Raw genomic sequence first — 20098 nt, 5'->3', positions numbered from 1 at the left:
AATCTATTTGTACCAAATACATCCTGATATTCAGCACTCAAAAACTAGTTAGTCCCAGGCTTTGACTACCATACAATTATGACTTCCTAGTGAAGTAATTCCTGATAAAGATTTATTCAGAACCTGAGATAAATTTAGCTCCCAAAAGAATCATGAAACTGTGGCTCACAGTATTAATCACTTAGTTGAAATTAAGCAATCATTCCAATTATCAAAGGCCTCAAGGGTTTTTTTAGGCAATTCATAAACAATTCTTTTTGTAACTATATAGTTAAGACCAAGTCAAAATTGAAATGACAAAGAACATCAGGAAGGAATAGGCAAAAGGGGAAGTCATGAAATAAAATATATTTACATCCAATGAAAAATGTTTTCCTTCACATGTACTACTGAGCTATTTGATAGGTATATCAAATAACTGCAATTTTTCCACTCCCTTCTCTTGTCTAGTTATTTCCTATAATCAGAAACATTAATTTAAAAATTAATTAAAAAAACATTAAAATAATTTTAGTAAGAGGTACATTAAGTGGATATGGAAAAATGAAAAGATAAATAACCCTAAATCAAAGTTGGTCAGTTTTTTTGTTTCTTCTAAAAAACTCAAGTAGCCACTTGCAATAGCCAAAATGTGAGTGGTCTTAACTTTTCCACCCCCCAAAACTACTTCCTTTTAAAGGAAATTTAAAGAGTGGTCATTTTATTTTTATAATTAGCATATGCTTGCACAAACCAAAATTTCTAATATTATATGTAGTATAGTATATGTAATTAAGATTTAAAAACAGCTTTTCTACATCTTGCTATAAAACCTGGAACATCATCTTTTGAATTCTAGGGCAAAAATCTAATACCACACACATATCCCAAAACCCACAAGTATGGATAATTCCTTAGTCTAGCACATATTTGGCCAGTCTATCTTATTCCTATGTCTTCAAATTCTGCAGACATTCCTGTACCTCTCAGAATCAGATGCCTATTTAGAGCTATTGGAGCTCCAAAATTTTAAGCTAATACAGGTTATGTAATTCAATAGAACAAAGCTAAGACTCCAAATTTTTCTTAAAATTACATTAATAACATTCATGTTATTATCATTGATCATGATAATCTGACCATATTAAAGTCATTTTAAAAATGCACATGTATTTGAGACAACATTGTATATCTCAAAAATGCTTTCCTTACTACTATCTGATTGGCTTAAGAAAAGAATCGAAAAGTGGCTTAAAAACAAAGTTTGCACTCTACTGATAAGGCCAGGATTAGGTAAATCATCATTTATAACTAACAAATTAAATAAGCTACATTCTAGGTAAGTCTACAATAAAGAAATAATACAAAGTCTGCATCAAAATACCCTAAGTTTCTAGAAAATAAAAAATTGTTTCCAATATAAATTTCCTTAAAAAAATCAAAGTTATTAAATAAACTGCTTCACAGTTGGCTTATGCAATTTAAATACATTCAGTTTTGAACCAGACTGCAAACTAATTACAAACTTGTTATTTTAGATTATAATGAATAATAAATCTAAATTTTAAAGCTTTATAACAATATCTTATACTTTTAGAAATGTTTACATCAAATTAAGGCTTCATTTAAAAATTATCAAGAACATACCATTTCATCTGCAAGAATCCCATTGATTCCGTTCTCATACAAAGATATTAACCAATTTAATCCACGGACTTGATAATCTCTCAGTTTACCCCATTTTACATCTAAGAGGGACACACAAAAGGAAAAAAAATTATAAAGTTTAAAGGGGGAAAAAAGCTATTCTAGTCTGTAGAGGTACTAATTATAACAAATTAATTCCAGGTGGGAAAATATCTACATTGACAATAGCACCAGGAGATTAATTAATCAAAGGCCCACCTGGGCTGCTTTTTATATTACTGTTATTCTTTTATCTTCAGATAAAAGTCAAAATTGTTTCCAACTGAGTATAAAGACAGGCAACACTCATTACAATGAAATTTAGCAGTTTCAAATGAAACTAAATACACTAAAATTAGTTAAAAACTTTGTCAATCTAAAACCTAAATCAGAGAGTTCACATATTTCCTAAATACGTAAAATGGTACTTCCAAGGACATAAAATGACTAAATGTTTCTTTTCTAGAAATAAAAATGTAGAACTGCAACTTCTTCCCCATGATCTTGGTCCCTCTCCCATCCCACGCACATGATGGGGAGTCTTCAAATCGAGTGCACACATTGGTAGCCTTGGAGCTTTCAGTTAACAGCTCCTCATCTTCCTCTTGTTCTGTTCGACGATGCCTATAACTATAAAAGAAAAAGGGTGAGTTTTAAAGTAAAATTAATTCATAAGAAAAACTCCCTATATTGTTTATTCTAACAGAAAAAACCATTCTATACATGTTTTAAATATTCAAAAGAGATGGGGCAGCTAGGTGGCACAGTGGATAGAGCACCAGCCCTCAAGTCTGGAAGACCTGAGTTCAAATCTGACCTCAGACACTTAATACTTCCTACCTGTGTGACCCTGGGCAAATCACTTAGCCCCCAACTGCCTCAGAAGGGAAAAAAAAAAAAAAAAAAAAAAAAAAAAAATCAAAAGATAAACCAGAAATCTGAATTTCATAGATTGGTTTGACTTCTACATTTAGCTATTAATCAGTATTTCAATAGTTTATTACTAATTCCCCCTATGCTAAAATGAAGCCAAATCTAAAAAAACAAAACCAAAAAACCTACCCAATTAAGATTTTTTTAAAAATCAGAATTAAAGTAATAAGTTGTCGATGAGTAAAAATGACAACTTATTACTTTAATTCTGATTTTTAAAAAATCTTAATTGGGTGTTTTTTTTTCCCCTTCATTTCCAAAAATGTCTATTAATGCAAGAAACATTATGTAGTAATACTTAACCAACATCTAGGTAATTCAAGCCCAGAAGAATCAGATGTCTTTTGGACAAAAGAAAAAGGTCACCACTAGGCCTTTACATTACAAATCATAATTACCCAAATCATAAAGCAAGGAATGAGAATGTAAGCTATAGAACATCCAAACAAAAATTAAGTTTAAAAAAAAAAAAGGAGCTTTACTTTCATCAAAAATGTAAGGCCTCATGACAGGGTCATTAGCACTTTGCTCATTGTCTTAAGACAAAGCCATCATATGTGTACAGGTCCATTGCATTTTACTGATCTCCCCTCTCACCTAACAGCATACTACACTTAGTAATTCAATATTGAATAAAAATATTGAAATGGCAAACACTTCACAACTTTAAAACAACTTAAATATATCTGTTGTATCAGAAGGATCTAGAGTTTTTGAGATAGGGCTCACAGAATACGACATAACCTTTCTTTAAGATAGGGAAAACTCTTCTAGTTGGCATTTACAACCCAAGAAAATCCATGTTTCTGGACTTATTTCACACTAATCATCCCTCTGTTATGTCTCAAACCCAACTAAAGCCAGTGTTGCTCCCTCTCATTTGTGACTGCTCCTTTCTGGCTCAGAACAGAAAGGTTTCCTAACTTGCAGTCCTCAACTTACCTTCTATTACACTTATTTATGTACATTTTTTATCTCCCCTATAATTTCCTATAGACGTAAGGGTCAATTTGCTTTAGTATCTCCAATATACACATGGTATAAGCTTATTCCTACAAAGGAATACCGATGTTCATAGAGCTGCTAATCCTCTGAATTAACAGCTATGTTGTTTTAATTTTTATTACTTCTATTTCCAAACTGCCCTGACCAACCAACATCACTACTTCCTTACTCACACTTCTAACCTATATCATCTTTTTCCCCTTTTGTCTCTACAACTTTCCTATAAATAACCAATAAAATATTCCATCCTCTTATCATTATACTTGGCAATTATATACATACTTTTATAAAAAGGACCTTGCATTTGCCAAAGAAAGTAACACTTCAAATTTAATGAACATCCTTCTCAAAAAACACAAACCTGTGGACAATGCTGAAAAGTTAGCTAAACTTAGCTTTTTAACAAGAATTAAGAAAATGAAATCATGTTCACTGTAATCTTTATCAAGGGATATAATAGTCCATTACTTACTCGCCAACTGACAGCAAATTCTGTTTTTCATCTTTCTTTATTCTTGGACGTCCTGGTTTCATCTTCAGTGGTGAAGTTGGAGTTTTCTGAGCAGCAGGCTGGATGAAATGTGCAAACAGCTCTGTCTGCTTTAACAAATACTCAAATCTGTTTGCTCGGTCAGTTTGCTGTAGACAGAATTTATAAAATGTTTAACCCAAACAGTAAATACCAAAAATTCAGAAAATTGTGTTAACATATCAACCACAACTAGTTTTTTTTTCATTTAGAATACTAAACTATAAAATGAGACCATGTCCACAAATAAAAGGCTAAGTATGCCGCCTATAATTTTCATTTATCTTGTAAATCTAAAACCCTTCAATACTCAGGTTGAAATCTTACCTCTTTTCCTCTACAAAGTCTTTCTTTCACTGATGCAGGGGAAAACTAAATCAAGATAAGAAAAAAATCTTTCTTTCCTCTGAAGTCAACTGTATTACTTTGGGGGGGAGGGGATTTTGTCCCAAATCTATGATTTTAATGGTGTAATCAATTCCTAGTATGCAAACTGCTTCATGGATGAAGATCCAGATTTGTAATTTTTCTGTATCTTAACCTAACAGCTATCTGGAGGAGAGAGGTGTTAAGTGACTTGCTATAGATTGTTAGCTCATATTAAAGGTGGAATTTGAACCCAGATCTTAACAACTTACTTAGGAAATAATTATATACAATTCTGTAACTTTTCACATTCTCTAATGCTTCACTTTTTTTTTTTTTTAATTTTTGTTTGTTTGCTTATTTACTTATTTTTAATGCTTTGCTTTTAATACATTTTCCCCTCACTAGAGCTGTCTAATACTTCTTTGTAGGCCTCACAAGCATCAATATGTGCCTCACATCACAGATTATTTAATAAATTAATAAATATTTGCTGAATGTCTCAAAGCACTGTTACATACACACCCGTTTCATTTCATGTTGGAGGCTGACAGGCTCCCCCCTTCATTACTAATCTCTGTAACAATGTCACATTTCAAGAAATTGCCTATAATCTCAAATCTCTGCAACTTGTACAAAACCATCATACCTCCCCTTAACCCCCTCCCAAAAAAAGCTACAAAAAGGATTTGGAAGGTTTTTGATAACACTACTAAAAGCTAGAATCAGATTATCAACTTAGAACATAACACGTACCAAAAGGGAATACTGAATGCTTAAATACAAAGGTAACACAGTGAAAATGTACCATTTAACTTTAGATAACTCATACATACACTGGAAAGTGGGGTAAAGATTTAAATATTTTTTTTTTCTTCCTATACTTTGAGAAGCCTAAGAACAAAGAATTAATTCCCTTATTGCTCCTTTTTAAAAGACAAAAATTAAGATATTCTAGATAAAAGATGGGTAAACAATGTCAGGACACATCTCAAATGAGTTTTAAGTACCAACAGATTAGAAACTCATTTTATCCATTATTTTTCCATTGATAAATATTAATTTATGTTCAGAGTGGAGAATATAGTATCCTTTGAGAAAAGGGCCAATTCTCTCTAAGAAATATGCTCATGACATTAATACATTGTTGATAGAGTTGTGAATTGAGGCAACAATTGATTTGAAACTATGTCCAACGGGCTATAACACTGCATGCCCTTTGATCCAGCAGAGTTTCTACTGGGCTTGTATCCTAAAAAGATTTTAAAGGAGGAAAATGCAAAAATATTTGTGGCAGTCCTTCAAGAAAACTGGAAACTGAGTGGATGCCCATCAGTTGGAGAATAGCTGAATAAGTTATGATATTATTGTTCTATAAAAAAACGATCAACAGGATGATTTCAGAGAGGCCTAGAGAGACGTGTGTGACTTGATGATAAGTGAAGTTAAGTAGAACCAAGAGAACATTGTACATAACAATAACAAGATTATGTCATTTCAACAATGGGGTGATTCAGGACAATTCCAATAGACTTGTGATGGAGAGTCATCTGCACCCAGAGAGAGGTCTATGGGAACTAAACTTGGTTCAAAATATAGTATTTTAACGATTTTTGTTGTGGTTTGCTTGCTTGCCTTATTTCACTCTCATTTTTTCCTTTTTGATCAGATTTTTCTTGTGCATGATAATTATGAAAATATGTGTAATAGAACTGCACATGTTTAACATATATTGGATTACCTGATGTCTAGGGGAGGAGGGAAAGGAGAAAAATGTGGAACACAAAGTTTAACAAGGATGAATGTAAAAAACTATCTTTGAATATATTTTGAAAATAAAAAGCATTATTTTAAAAAAGAAAAATTCCTATTCCTATCTTGTAGATGTTGAATATACTGCCACTAAAGCAGTTGCATACTAAATATATAAATAGATTTTAAAGGATGATCTGAAAAATTGTAAAATTCAAAGTATTTTCCATTGCTTCTGGCCCACAGAACATCAAGCATATCAAATTAATGGAGAAATATATTGCCACCAAAGAAAACCCAATGGAACAATTAGTGTTTTTCCTTAAATGACTCTTTTTGTTTAGTCATTTCTCCATTTTGATCAATCTGCCCTCCCTCATGTCTTCTCTGCACCCTTTCTGTTTATTTTAGGATCTATTCTTTCCCTTCTAATTTGCTCAAATCACTTTCCTTTCATCCTCCAACAGACCATTCCTCAAGCAAAAAAATTCTTATTGGAACTAAGCATGTTTATGTAAACATAACAGTCCTACCTCTTTACCAAATACAAAAAAAGTACCCAGAAGATAAGAATCAAGGCTTTAGTAAATATGGCTTTATCCTGAATCTAATAACTTTTGCATTGATTCTAGAATTTTGGTCTTCTTAAAAAATGTAATGTAGGTATACAAAAAAAAAAAAAAAAAAAAAAAATCAACATTTACAATTGGATAAGCTTTTCAAAGAGATCGAGGTACAAAATTTCAAGTAAAAACTAAAAACCCCTCTGTAGAGAATTTTTTAAAAAGCTTATTATGAATTCAAATATACAGATTTTCTTTAAAAATCCCAACCTTCAGAGACAACAATAACCAAGGCTTGTTCCCGCTGTATAGTAAACATAAATAACAGTGAGTACTTTATAAAGGCTCATTCCAATTATCAAAGACTCCTATGACCATTTCCTCACAATTTGCCATCAATCCCCAAGTACTTATTACTTGTATGCCAGATACTGAGGATATATAAAGAAATGAAAAAAATCCTAATCTCAAGGATCTAACATTTGGTCAAAGAAAAACTAGAAGTAGAACAAGAATACAAGGTAGGGAAGATAATAAGCATTAACCAATGGTCTCTTCACATAAGGTAGGGAAGATAATAAGCATTAACCAAAATTCTCCTCACGTAAAGAAGGTGGCATCTAAGCCACATCTTGAAAGAAAAGAGGGAATGGCCAGTGCAAAGAGATCCACTTGTGAAATGGTGTACTATGTTTAAGAGGAAGAAGCAAAGTCAAATCTACTATAAAGATTAGCAGAAGGGAGCCACATAGAATGAGGCTAGAAAAGCAGATTGGAACCAAGTTGTAAGGGACTCTCATAGTTAAACAGAAGAGCTTGTTCAATTTAATCTAGAAGTAACAGGAAGCTATAAAGAGTAACATGGGCAGACACACACTCAAGAAAAGTCACTCTTGCAGCTGGGGAGGATGACTTGGGTAATGGAGGGAGGCAGGGAAACAAATTGGGATGCTATTGCAACACTACGTAAAGGGACGGATAAAGACAGAATGAACCAAGATGCCAGCTATACAACTGAAGAGAAGTTGATACTTCGAAGTCAGGGATACCATTAAGTTAGACACAAGATTAGAAATCTGACTGGATATATGGTGAGGTAGCAAAGAGTGAGGAGGGAAGAATAAAACCAAGATCACAACCCTGGAGGTCTGATATCCCAGAGAGAAGTAGGAAAACATGGTAGAGGAAGGGCTCGGGGGAAAGAAAGAATTGGTTTGGACATGTAGAATTTAAGTAGGCTCCAATACATCTATCTGGGTTGCATGTTCAATAAGCAGCCGGTAAGATGGCACAGGGGGCTAGAGCATATAAACCTGTGAATCATCTCCAGAAGTGACTGAACCCATGGAAGTTACCCAAGAAAAAGAGGGCAGAGAAGAGGGCCCAGCACAGAGGCAGGAGACACCTGCTGTTGAAAAGGAGATGTTAAGCCAACAAAGACTGAGAAAGAGAAGTCAGCCAAGTAGGAGGAAAACAAGGAGTGACAAAGCTTTATGAAAATCCACCGAGGGGAGAGGATCCAGTAACAGCGCGTGGGCAACAATATCGGAGGAGAGCTGAAAAGAGCTCAGCAATTAAGCAGTCCCCAATAACCGGAGAGAGCAGGCTCAGTAAAGCGGTATGATCGGAGGTCAGCCTGCCAAATACTGAGGAGTATGGGAGAAGGGAAGGAGCCCAGACAAATTCTGGGACTTTGAGAAAGTCTGCAAACAGATAGCAAACAGTGCTGGAAAGGACGGCGCGGTCTATTACAAAATGGTCTGTTACAAAAGATGGGAGTTGTGCTGGGGGGGGAACAACAGAGAAAGATCCAGGAGACAGGCAGAGAGCGAAGATTAAAGAGGCAGCAGAGAACATTTGTGAGGGGGCAATCTGCAAGAAAAGGAAGACAACAGACCTCAGGGTATGCACACAGGGAGCGGCTTTGGCAAAGAAGCAGGCAGCCTCATTATCAAAGTTCAGCAGAAGGGAGTTGAGACTGGAGGGATGCTCCAGTCTCAAAGTCTTCTGAGTGACCCACGTCAAAAAAAAAAAAAAAAAAAAATTCACTTTTCTTAATAGAGACCAGATCATCAGTTGAAAAGAGGGAGCAAGGAAGAAGTGTCAGAGGCCAGGAAAATGGTGAGAATCTTGGGAACAGTTACTGTGGAGTGGGGAACAGGCTATCAATCAAGAAAAAAAATTGCCACTTGTGACTGCTTAGGCCAGTGCACCCTTCTTCTGGCCAGTTCTCTTCCCACTGTTCCCCAGAAGGCAGATGACAAATACAGAGAGAGATGATCTTAGAGGGAACTTCAAGTTCTCCAGCTGTGTCCTCTTCCATGAAGCCTTTTCTATTGTTCCAGTTCACAATGACCTTTTCTATTCTAATTTCTTAAGGTACATATTGTACGATTTGCTTGGCATCTGATCAACCTAAGTCTACCACGAAAAAACCACTTTGTACTTACAATTTGCAAAGTACTACAGCAGGGGCAGTAAGGTTGAGAAACACCCCTCCCTCATCCTCCCCCCTCCCCCCGCAAATCTTTTTTTTTTTTTTTTTTTTTTTGGGAAACAAGAAGTAAACAAATGTTTATTTTACTACTCCATACAATATGCTGAGTTAGTCTCTGCTTTTGGAAAGCTTATATCATTTAAAGGGGGAAATAAATTTGTACACAAATAACTGAAACAAAGGTGAACATAATAAGCACATGGGACAGATCAAGTCAAAGCCCGATGAAAAAAATCTAGATATACAAATATCACTTTCAACTTGGGGAGTCAAGGTATCAAATTATCAGGATCACAGTTTGAAAAAGAAAGGAATTAAATTATCAAATCCAAACCCCCATCTCCAATTGTATGGATAAGGAAATGATGCTCACAATAGTTAAACAATGTGCTCAAGGTAACACAATTATCAAGTAGCTGAGGCAAGATTAAAAGCCATGTCATCTGCTGCCAAATCCAATGCTCATTTCCATTGTATAGCTGCTATTTCAAGATCACTGAAGCTGGACCAAGAAAGACTGCTACAAGCAGAATTGAGGGTGGGCTCATGGGTGGGAGATAAAACCAGCATAATTAAATGCAGTACAAGCAATAAATGTTTCAAGAGTTCAGAGGCAGGAAGGGAAGATTACCCTAGGAAAAAGCAGGATTTGCAAAAGGCCATAAAGGATGGGCAGTCTCACAGTTCACCTCTCATCATTTTAATGTGTTTTGTCCTACAACAGGACCAAGCTCTTGTAAACAAGAGTCAAGTCTTTTATCTCCCTTAGGTCCTAAGGGAACTAAGAAACACTCAATATTGAAATTTTAGACACTGCTCTAAGATTTATATCATAACAATCTTAGGAAATACTTGATGCAAAAATTAAAATCATCCTCACTTTACAGGTGCAGATGTTAAGTAATTGGCCCAAGGTCACAGAATATTGTGAGCACTAGAATGCATGTTCAGTTGAATGCTATAATAGCTATTCCCAGCACTAATCTTAATTTCCTAAAATCAAAACTGTTTGCATTTGTTTTCATATAAACATTATCATTCTGGTTTTAAAAAAAAAAATACATAGTACATAGCGATTTAGAAAATATACTATTAAAAAAAAAAAAGAAAGAAAAGAAAATATACTATCTACTACATTTTACAGCTTTCAGCCCTACTGGTAAAATGTCTAAACTAATAATACAACAAACTACTTCAAGAGCTTTCACAACATACATTTCTCATAGCCCTACAAAAACATACCATTTTTTCCTCATAGGTAGGATCTGGTTCTTGGATTTCTTTTTGTTTCCCTGGAGATGCATCATCAAATACATCCTAAAAGAGAAAAGGAAAAAAGGGAAATAAATTGATCTTGCAGAGTAATTAGATCTACCACTTCAAATGACTTGTACCTATACAATGTTTCAATATTCTAAATTCCACATTCTAATGATTGAGCTATAGTTTTAAATGGCTGTCACATGATTTATTAGTTAACACAGATAAAATAAATTCTATCTCAGGCATTTCAATTTACCTAATCAAAACTTGAAACCTATTGGTAGCATAAAAGCAAAGAGTACTTTTATCGCTCTAAAGCAAATTTCTTTTAAATATTTGTTAACATTTGTTGGTATGAGCTCATTTCCTCCTACTTGAAAAATATTCAAGATTTTGTAACCCTTTAGTTTAAAAAATGAGGAAATTGTTATATTACAAAGATTTTTCATTAGAAAAATATCCTTGAAAACAATAATGTTATCTTTTTAGCAGTACAAAGTTATCAGCTGAAAGAAAACTGCTATTCATCAGGCACTATTATAAGCAATAAACAGAATATTTATAGCAAATTCATTTTTCTTTTCAATGTTAAGCATTTTGAAACAAAAAGCAAGACAACCACTGGTCCTTGAAAAAAGTATTTTATTACATCTTTTTCTCAATATAATTTTAAAATCATTATTTCTCTTGAACATGTAAGAAGAATTTAGTCATCAATATAAAACCCTTAATTAGAACCAAATTTACAAACAAATTTAGACTTGGACCTTGTTGTATAGCCTTATTTAACAATACATAAAATATATGTATTTGTTCAAGATTACACACCTATTATGTTTTAGAACAAGATCTGATCCTTGATTTTTTTCAGTCCAAACCCAAGTACTTTTTCTACTGTACAAAACTGATGCTTCCAACTATGGAATATCTATAAGCAGTACATTTCCAATGCTTAAACTAGAAATTTTCATTTCAGTGGTAACAACACTTGCAGATCTAAGAATCCTGGCTTTCAACATATGAGCAATAAAACATATTTTCAACTTTTCTGCATCGACATTTAAAATCCTCACTCTCCTACCCAAAATCTCCCTCTTAAACAACAACAAAAAATCTGTCATTAAACATATACAATGTCTCTTTCTTTTACACTCAGTATCCAGCTATGAAAAAAAGGGACAACCTGATATAAGCAGAAAAAGCACTAGATTAGGTGGATCAAAGAAACCAGTTCCTTATTTCAATTCCACTACCTGTATGATCCTACACATGTCATTAACATCTGTGCTTCAGTTTTTAACCATAAGAAAGAATACTAATAGTATCTGCCCTACCTTTTTGAATATAGAGGGAACAAAATAAGAAAGTCCTATGAAAATAAAATATACTATTTCAATAATAATCCTTACAATTAAAGTAAAACTGGTAGAGTCTACATACCCTTTATGGTCAAATTAGCCATCAGAAAAGATAATAAGGTATACTGGAAAGATGAGGGTAAAACAATAATTGCTGTAAAGAATGGCAACCTATTACACTCTCTACACTGTGAAAAGCAACTGCCACAGCACAGAAAACAACACTGCTCCACTAAATGACAAATCCCAGTGCGCATCATGGGCTCTAACAGGAACTATGGCAGAAGTTCAGCAAAGTTCTATTTTGTCCAAAAAAATCTGTTAAGATTCTTTCAGGGTTCAGAAAAATTCACATTAAGTCCTTCAGAAAGAATAAGAAAGAAGATTCTGTCTTTTAACATTCTGAAATAGTTTCAGTTCTGAAGATTTAGAGATGATTTAGGTTATCACACAGCTTGTGCCTCAAGTGAGGATAATACTGCTCAAGCACAGAGCTTTACAATCTAAGGGAGGAAATAATACCTAATATATAAAGAGAACCAGTTTAGACAAGGGATAACAGCTCTGCGACCTTTTTAAAAAACAAATCTGGAAGAAAAGAAATTAAATGATTTTCAATTTTAAAAGTATATTCAAAGTCTTGAAGGAAAAGTCAAAATTATTCATCCTTATGGATATAAGATGAAATAATTCTTAGGCTCAAAAAATATACAACATACCTTTTTACAAAAATTTACGTCTTTATTCATACAGTAACATATGGTTACTTAAACCATAACTCAATTTTAATTTAATACTTTTAATTTTCAGTTTTCATTAAATTTCTTTGTTTGGATTTAAATAAAGGTTCCAGGCAACCATAACAATCATTACAACTACCCCAGCCTCAATATCTTAGCTAACACTCCACCTCTGATACATGGTCTAAATAGCAAGCACTTTTCACTCACTCTGACTTTTTTGCATATTTAATACAATCTTTCCTGTCCTATAAGTTTTCTATAAAAAAGGCCTTTGTGGGTTCTGCATTTGATATAACTAATGCATCAGTGAATAGGAAAATTTAGAAAAGCTTTACCTCGGTCAAGAAACCTTAATTTGGACTACATTCACTAGACTTCATATTCTATTTTAATAGCAAACATATTTAAGTTTGTGTTTTGTTTTATAATGTCAATAATCAGAATATAAATTGTCTCCAGTCAAGTACGTTTTTAAAAACCAATAAACAAAAGATAAGTTTTTAAACCCTCTACACTTCCCCATCACTAATTTGACTATAAAGATTCCATAGTTATCAAAGAAAAGATGCCAAAATGAGATGATGTGAAATTCGGGTGCAAATAACTCTAAATGAAATAACGTTAAAAGCACTTTGCAAGCTTTAAAGTATTACATAAATCTGAGTTATTCTTATTAAAGGAGATTGGACTGGATGGCCTTTGGGAAATTAATTATCCAATACCAACTACATTCTCAAAAGAATACATTTTTAAATAAAAGTAACCCAAGCAACAGAAAACTGCAGAGCAAACACAAACTTCAAGATAAGCCCCAGACATACTTGAGTGGGAAGGGAGCCGGACAGCATCCTCAAGGACACAACGAAGAGAGGAGGAGGAGGAGGAGGAGGAGGAGGAGGAGGAGGAGGAGGAGGAGGAGGAGGAGGAGGAGGACAGGCTGGTCTGGTTCCCAGAGAAGCCCCAAACGGACAATCGCAGGGAGAACCCGCCCGCCGGCCCTCCCCAGCGCTTCAAGGACGCGAGGCAAGCTTCCGCCAGCCTCCTCCATCTCAAAGACTCGCGAAACAAGAACCACCAAAAAGGGGAAGTGCCAGTGGCGGATTTCTGAGCTCATCTCTCAGCCTCGATCTGCACCAATTAAGTTTTTAAAAACCAGAAAAGCACACCACGAAATTCCACTTGAAAGTTTTAGAAGTTGGCACTAAAGTCGGCTCAAAAACCAGAGCCCGGCCCGGGACAGCGCCTTAATGCCAGCGCCGCTGAGCAACCCCTCCAAACTGGTCCAGTCGGGCTCCGTTCCACCGGCTCCCAAAAGTCACTCTTCTAACCTCTTCCAACCACCTGACGTCACGTGTCCACCAAGAAACGCAGGACTGAGACCTAACCTCAGACGCTTGCTAGGCGTCTGTGGGCGAGTCGTTCGCCCACCTGCCTCGGTTTCCCTGATTGTAAAAAAGGGATACGAGAGCCAACAGCCCCAGGATGGTAGGGGGGACACTGGCCCACACATTGGGACAACCCAACCTCGGGGCAGGGGGGAGGAGGCCAACTCAGGTCCCGAGCTGTCACGGAGGCTGCCCGAGTTCCGGGCAGCGCCCCCCAGCTGAGAGGCTCTACCGGCCCACCCGCCCGCAGCCGGGTCACTTTGTTCTAGGTGCCCGCAGCTGCTCCACCCCCGCCCGCCGCGGCTCGGGGCTCCGGGCCTAGCCGCCCGCGGGCTCGGCAGCCGGCCCGGCGCTGGCGCAGCGCACAAAGAGAGGGCGGGGGGCGGCAGGGGACCCGGCCCGGCGGGGGATCCGGGGGCGGCGGGGGGTGCAGGCCCGGCGGGGGATTCTGCCCAGCGCGTCCGCGCCCTCCCCCACCGCCCTCCCCTCCCCGCGCAGCTGCTCCCCGCGGCGGGGCCCGGGGCCTGGCCGCCTGCTTTCCATTGTTTAGCCCGGGCTAGAGCCGCGCCGAAGCTGAACCCTGTAACTTGGCTCCGGTTGCCGTCCGGGCGGGGGCCGCAAAGTTGGGCAGAGGGACACGCGCTGCCCGGGCAGCGGGAGACTGCGGGGTGAGTGGGGGGGCGTTAGCTCGGCTTCCTCCCTCCTCCCTGGCTGCCCCGCTCACCTCCATCTCCGCGTCGCCCGCAGGCTGGGCGGCCGGGGCCAGAGCGCCCTCCACGCCGCTTTTGTTGTGATTGCCGCCGCCGCCGCCGACGGTGGCGGGCACGGCAGGGGCGGCAGGCACGGTCTCCGCGGATGGCAGCGACGGCGGGGGTGGCGGCGGCTCGGCCGCGGACGACATGCCTGCGGCGCGGCCGGACTCGCTCGAGGCGAGAAGACGCGGGGAAGAAGCTCTCCTCCTGCGGCTGCCGCTCTAATAGGGGCCCGCCGAGCCGGCCGCTCTCTTCTCGGCCGGATGCCTGGGCCCCGGAGCGGACGGCCCGGCTCGATCGGGGGAAGGAAAGACGAAGAAAGCCTGGGAGGAGGGGAAGGAGAAAGAGAGCGCGCGCGAGGGAGAACTGGCTGCTTTCCCTCCGCGTCCTCTCCTCCTGCAGCCGCTTCTCACCCTCCTCGCCACCAACCAGGAACCAATGCCGTCCCCAACACAGACGCCGCCACCGCCGGCTTCCAGTTCTCGCGAGAATGCGGGCTCACCGGCTGGCCTGTGGATTGGCTGGCTGTCCCACCTCACTCACCAGCGCGCGCGCGATGGCGCTTTCCCCACCCCCTCCCTCCGCGGCACGCGGGGCGCTAGAGAGCCGAAGGGGGCGGGGCCTGAGCTGCGTGTGAAGACTGGGCGAGCCAATGGGTGCCCGCCCGTCGGCGCGAGGAGCGCACTCGCACGGCCCCCAACGACCCCCTAACGGCCTCCTCCTCCTAGTCACCCGCCGGCCCCTCTTGTATCGAGGTAGCGGGAGAGGCCGCGGCAGCCCTTTTCTCGGAGGGCTCCCAGCGCTGAATGAAACTCCTTCATGCCAGGCCCCATGAAGAGTTAGGCCCGTGTTCCTGTGGGCAGCCTCCGGTCCTCGTGGGCTGGAGACGTGGTCCCTTCCCAAGGGACTCGGAGCCGGTCCCGGCCTTTGTCACCCAGCGGGTTCGAGGGCAGAGTAAACCTGAACGGGCAGTAGTGTGCGGGACTGCCGGGAGACGTTAAGTGACTCGGCCAGGGTCTCTGCGTCACAAAAATCCGGATCTGAACCCGGCCCTTTGCTGTTCCAAGCAGAATGACTGCTTGTCACTCTCCCCGCGTGGAATATGGCTGTGACCCGGGCAACGAACGGCTCCTGAACGATCCCCCTGGTGTCTGAGTGTGAATGAAGTCAGAGGCCTGAGAGGCTGGAGGCCTGCGGGGTTTCCAGGGATCTTAAATGCCATCCACGCCGACACTGAAGGACCCAACGGACACAGACCCGTGGCTTCCGGCTCATAAAAAAGCACCCGCTCGGGGTGTTCAGATTACAAATGTGGTCGCAGGTGGACCCTAAACCCCGGCCCTTGGGAGTCCACATTCCCCGGGCTAGCTGTGGCTCCCCACAAGTGTGGCCATCCCCAATGGCATGGAGCCCCTCGGAGCCCTGGTGCCCTCCGTTGTGCTCTATGTGGCTTAACCCCGACTAATTCCTCACGTTTTCCTCTCCTCCCTTGTAAGGGGGCACCGTGAGCGTCTCAGCTGAGAGTCCCCCAGTAAAATGCAATCATTGTTGCAGAGTATAAGCTTATAGTAGGCAGGCAACTTTTGAAGGGGCAATGGTGAAGAAAAACATCCCAGAGGTCTACTTGGAATTCCTGACCAAAATGATCATGCCCTTTGACCTAAGGGTGACATTGCTCTGCATAGACCCTAGGAAGTGGGGGGAAAAAAAAAAGCAGTGATCCTCCTTTACAAATCTTAGCATCTCTTTTTATCTGAACAAAGACCGGAAAAGATTTGCTCTTCAGTAGGGGTACAGTTAAGTTTTGGGCTACCTGAATGTAATATTACTATGACATAAGAAACAATATGAAGAATTCAAAGAAGCACTGACTGTTCAATGCACCCAATCTGATCACTCTCAAGAGTCAGAAAGGATTTTGGATGCCATCAAGTCTGATCCCCTTTTACAGATGCCTGCAGGTTAAGGGGTGTGCCTTGAGTCAAAGGTCAAGCCTGGATCCTACCAATTCAGGCTAGTCCTCGGTTTACTCCCCTAGGATACAAAGGTGACAAAGGTACCTCACAGCTCCCAGTACCACAAATTAAAAATATTGTCTTCAATCCTTTGTGTTATCTCTTCTTGATCCATTTTTAGGGTTTCCTTGGCAGACACAGGAGTGATTGACCATTTCCTTCTTGAGCTTGTTTAACAGATGAGGAAACTGAGGCAAACTGAGTTAAATGACTTGCCCAAGGTCACACAGCTAAGTGTCTTGAACTCTGGTCTTCCTAATCTGAGACCTGATGCTCTATGCACAGTCCCATCCAGCTGCCCCAAAGGATAATAGCTAATATTTATATGATCACATGCTAGGCACTGTGCCGTGAACTAGACAGATTCAATCTCATTTTAACCCCTGCATGGTAGGTGGTCCTATTATTCCCATTTCATAGCTGAAGAAATGGGCAAAGAAAAGTTGAGATGTGTCCAGGCTGTCTTTGAACCAGGCCCTCTGAGCCCCAAATCCGTCCCTTTTCTGCTTTGCCCACCTGAAAGGCCCCATGGGCAGTCACATCAGAGCCAGGATTCAAACAAGTCTGCCAAATTCCAGGCCCTTCCCACCCATCCACACTGCTACTAATCAGGAAAAGGAGCAACCAGGTGCACCAGAATAGGTTCAGAGCAAAGCCAAGGTCATTTGGGAGGGGATCATCTGAGGATAAGAATGGGAGTGGCAATTATGCAGCAAGCCTCAGAAGATAGGTTGGAGAAAGATTGGCAGGCTCCCACAAAGCCGACCTTTCTGGAGGAAACAGAGCCACTAGAGGTTCTTTAGCAGGGCCCAGACCTCTTTTAACTGATGCTTCAGGAATGGCACTGGTAATTGGGTAGAATGTGAAGAGAGATGAGAACCTTGAGGCAGGGAGAACAAGTAGGAAGCTGCTGTACCTATGAGACCCACCATCTGAGTCAAAAAAAAATATGAGGGGCTGGGTTGTGAGAGGAAGTGGGAGAAAGGGCCCTGAACAAGGACTGGGTTCTAGTGTTAGCTAGCTGAGGCAGTGGGGAGCATAGTGGTTGGAGATCAAGAAGGACTCACTACAGGAAGATCTGAGGGCCAGTTTGACCTCAATTAGGCAAGTCACTTGGTCACTATCTGGCTCAGTTTCCTCAACTGTAAAATGGAGATGACACAATAGCAAGGTGGCTGTGAGGATTGTATATTTGTGAAGTATTTAGCACAATGCCCAGAAGACAGTGGGCATTTAATGTGAGCTCCTTCTAAATCCCACTCTTCTTTTGTTCTCCCACTTATTAGCTTGGTGACCCTGAGTCAATCATCCAGTAAATCTTTGAGGCTCATCTATAAAATGAAGTGAATGAGCTAAATTAGTATCAAACTTTACCCCTCTCCCACCTGCCACAGCCTCAAATTATACAGGAATTGGATTAAAATATAGTTGGGAAATATTTAACAATATAAGTAAAATATATAACATCCCTATCTGATTTCCTAAGTCAAAATGTGGCCAGCAGGGAGTTTTATGATTGAGACCTCTGTTTCTAGTGGAATTTGACACCACTGAGCTAGATATTAAATACACCTTCAACTTCTAACATTGCTGAATTCTTCCTGAATAAGAGTAAATGTGTGTTTTAATACATATTAAATGTATTAAATTTAATATGTATTATATAATACATATGTCTATTTGCCTCTGCCATTATTTCACATTAGATTTCACATTAGATTTTTTTTTCCTCAAAATTTAAGTATATCCTCTAGGTTGAGATGAACAAAAATAGTTCCATCCAGGAATGTAGATTTTAAAGAATCTAGCACCCTTGTAAGGGTCCTTTAAATGGGCAGCCACAGCGCAAGGGGAGATTTGAGTGGCCCAGAAGTAATTTCTGTGGATATAGGACTGCCCTGTAGTTGGGATCCTGGCCATATTGAGATAGCTTCGTAATGGGTGACGGCTCTCTCGCTGGTTGGCTCTGTGTGTGACCTCACAGGCCCTTTATAAGCCCACTGCTTGCAGCCAGTCACTCTCTTTAACTTGGCTCCCTACCCTGGGGTAGCTGAGCCAAGCTGATGGATAGCCAAGAGGTAAGGAGTTTGGTAGTGAACACATGGGTCTTCAGACCAGGTGTTCACTAGGGAGTTAACAAGTCAGGACATTAAGTCAGGGCATTATGTGAGTAGGTATAATAAAGGCTTTTAAGATTGCACGTGGCTGTTCTTGAGTGCGCTACCGGTTATTAAACTATAAATTCAAGAAATCGTGGCCAGAGACCTTTGAAGACCTCAGAAGAGGTGAGCCGGGTAGAGTTGACACTGCAAAGGTTAGTGGTCAAAGGTACTCTGTTGGGCCTAGGACAGACTGGTAATAGTAATTGCCAGGAGGGTATGTTACACACCCTCTTAGACAGTGCTCTGAAAAGCAGTCGTGCTGCCTGCTTCTTGCTGCATAGGACAGATGTTACTGTCCTATTGGCTCAAAAAAATCTGAACCAGAGGTGCCACAAATAGAAATAAGACCACTAAGTTATACATGAGGATCCCTGAAGCCTATAGACTTAGAGAAATACATATTAGCATCTATATTTTGTTGTATGTTATTTTGTTAAATATTTCCCAATTACATTTTAATCTGGTTCAGGCCCAACTCGAATTGCTAGTAGCTTGCTAGCAGTGTTTGACACTTTTGTTTTAAATGAGCTCTGTGTACCTGAGTACAGCAGATTCACTTAGAGAACATCTGAGGGGTGAGGGAGAAAATGGGGGAAGTAAAGGAAGGGAGACAGAGATGGAGGAAGGAAGGGAGGAAGGAAGGGAGGAGGAAAGAAGGAAGGAGACTTTTGGAAGGAGACATTTTTGAAGCCAAGGACATGGCTCCAAGCCAACTTCTGTTCGTGTAAGGGAGTGTTACATGTTTACATTCACATATCCAAACCAAAAGCTTAATGTTCAGTTAGTTGACAAATTCAAAATATGAAGCATTCATCCTTAAAAATAAATAAATAAATAAATAAATAAGAATTGCCAAAAGGCAGGGGTTTTTTTCTTTTTATTTTTTCTTTCCTTTGTTTTTTTTTTTTTTTTTTTTTTTTTTTTTTTTTTTTTTTTTTTTGCCTTTTCCTTATTTAGAATTCAGAACAAAGCCCAAGAAAGTAGTTATATGAAATAGTGTTTAGAAGTTGACTTGGGAGTTACATATATTTGCCCATAACTTTCTCTGCACAGATCAGAAGACAAAGAGTGGGTTTTCCTAATCCTAAGGGATAGAACAGTGGAGATCTA

The 20098-nt window shown here is 39.7% G+C and overlaps 1 protein-coding gene across 1 annotated transcript in view; it reads right to left on the bottom strand.

Moving 5' to 3' along the window:
- The window catches only part of SMARCA5 (SNF2 related chromatin remodeling ATPase 5), a 44539-nt gene extending 29217 nt beyond the window's left edge, over positions 1-15322 (bottom strand). The window contains exons 1-5 of the mRNA XM_074272989.1: positions 14784-15322; positions 10553-10627; positions 4076-4242; positions 2195-2295; positions 1627-1727 (exon numbers count right to left, since the gene is read on the bottom strand). Coding sequence (XP_074129090.1) covers positions 1627-1727; positions 2195-2295; positions 4076-4242; positions 10553-10627; positions 14784-14960 — 621 coding nt within the window. The 5' untranslated portion in view covers positions 14961-15322. The remainder of the gene's footprint in view (positions 1-1626; positions 1728-2194; positions 2296-4075; positions 4243-10552; positions 10628-14783) is intronic.
- Between the last annotated feature and the right edge of the window lie 4776 nt (positions 15323-20098).

This window comes from Sminthopsis crassicaudata, chromosome 6, assembly GCF_048593235.1.
Source record: "Sminthopsis crassicaudata isolate SCR6 chromosome 6, ASM4859323v1, whole genome shotgun sequence".
In the NCBI taxonomy this organism is placed as follows: Eukaryota; Metazoa; Chordata; class Mammalia; order Dasyuromorphia; family Dasyuridae; genus Sminthopsis; species Sminthopsis crassicaudata.
Note: the sequence above shows the minus strand (reverse complement) of the source record. Positions and strands in the feature narration are given on the sequence as shown.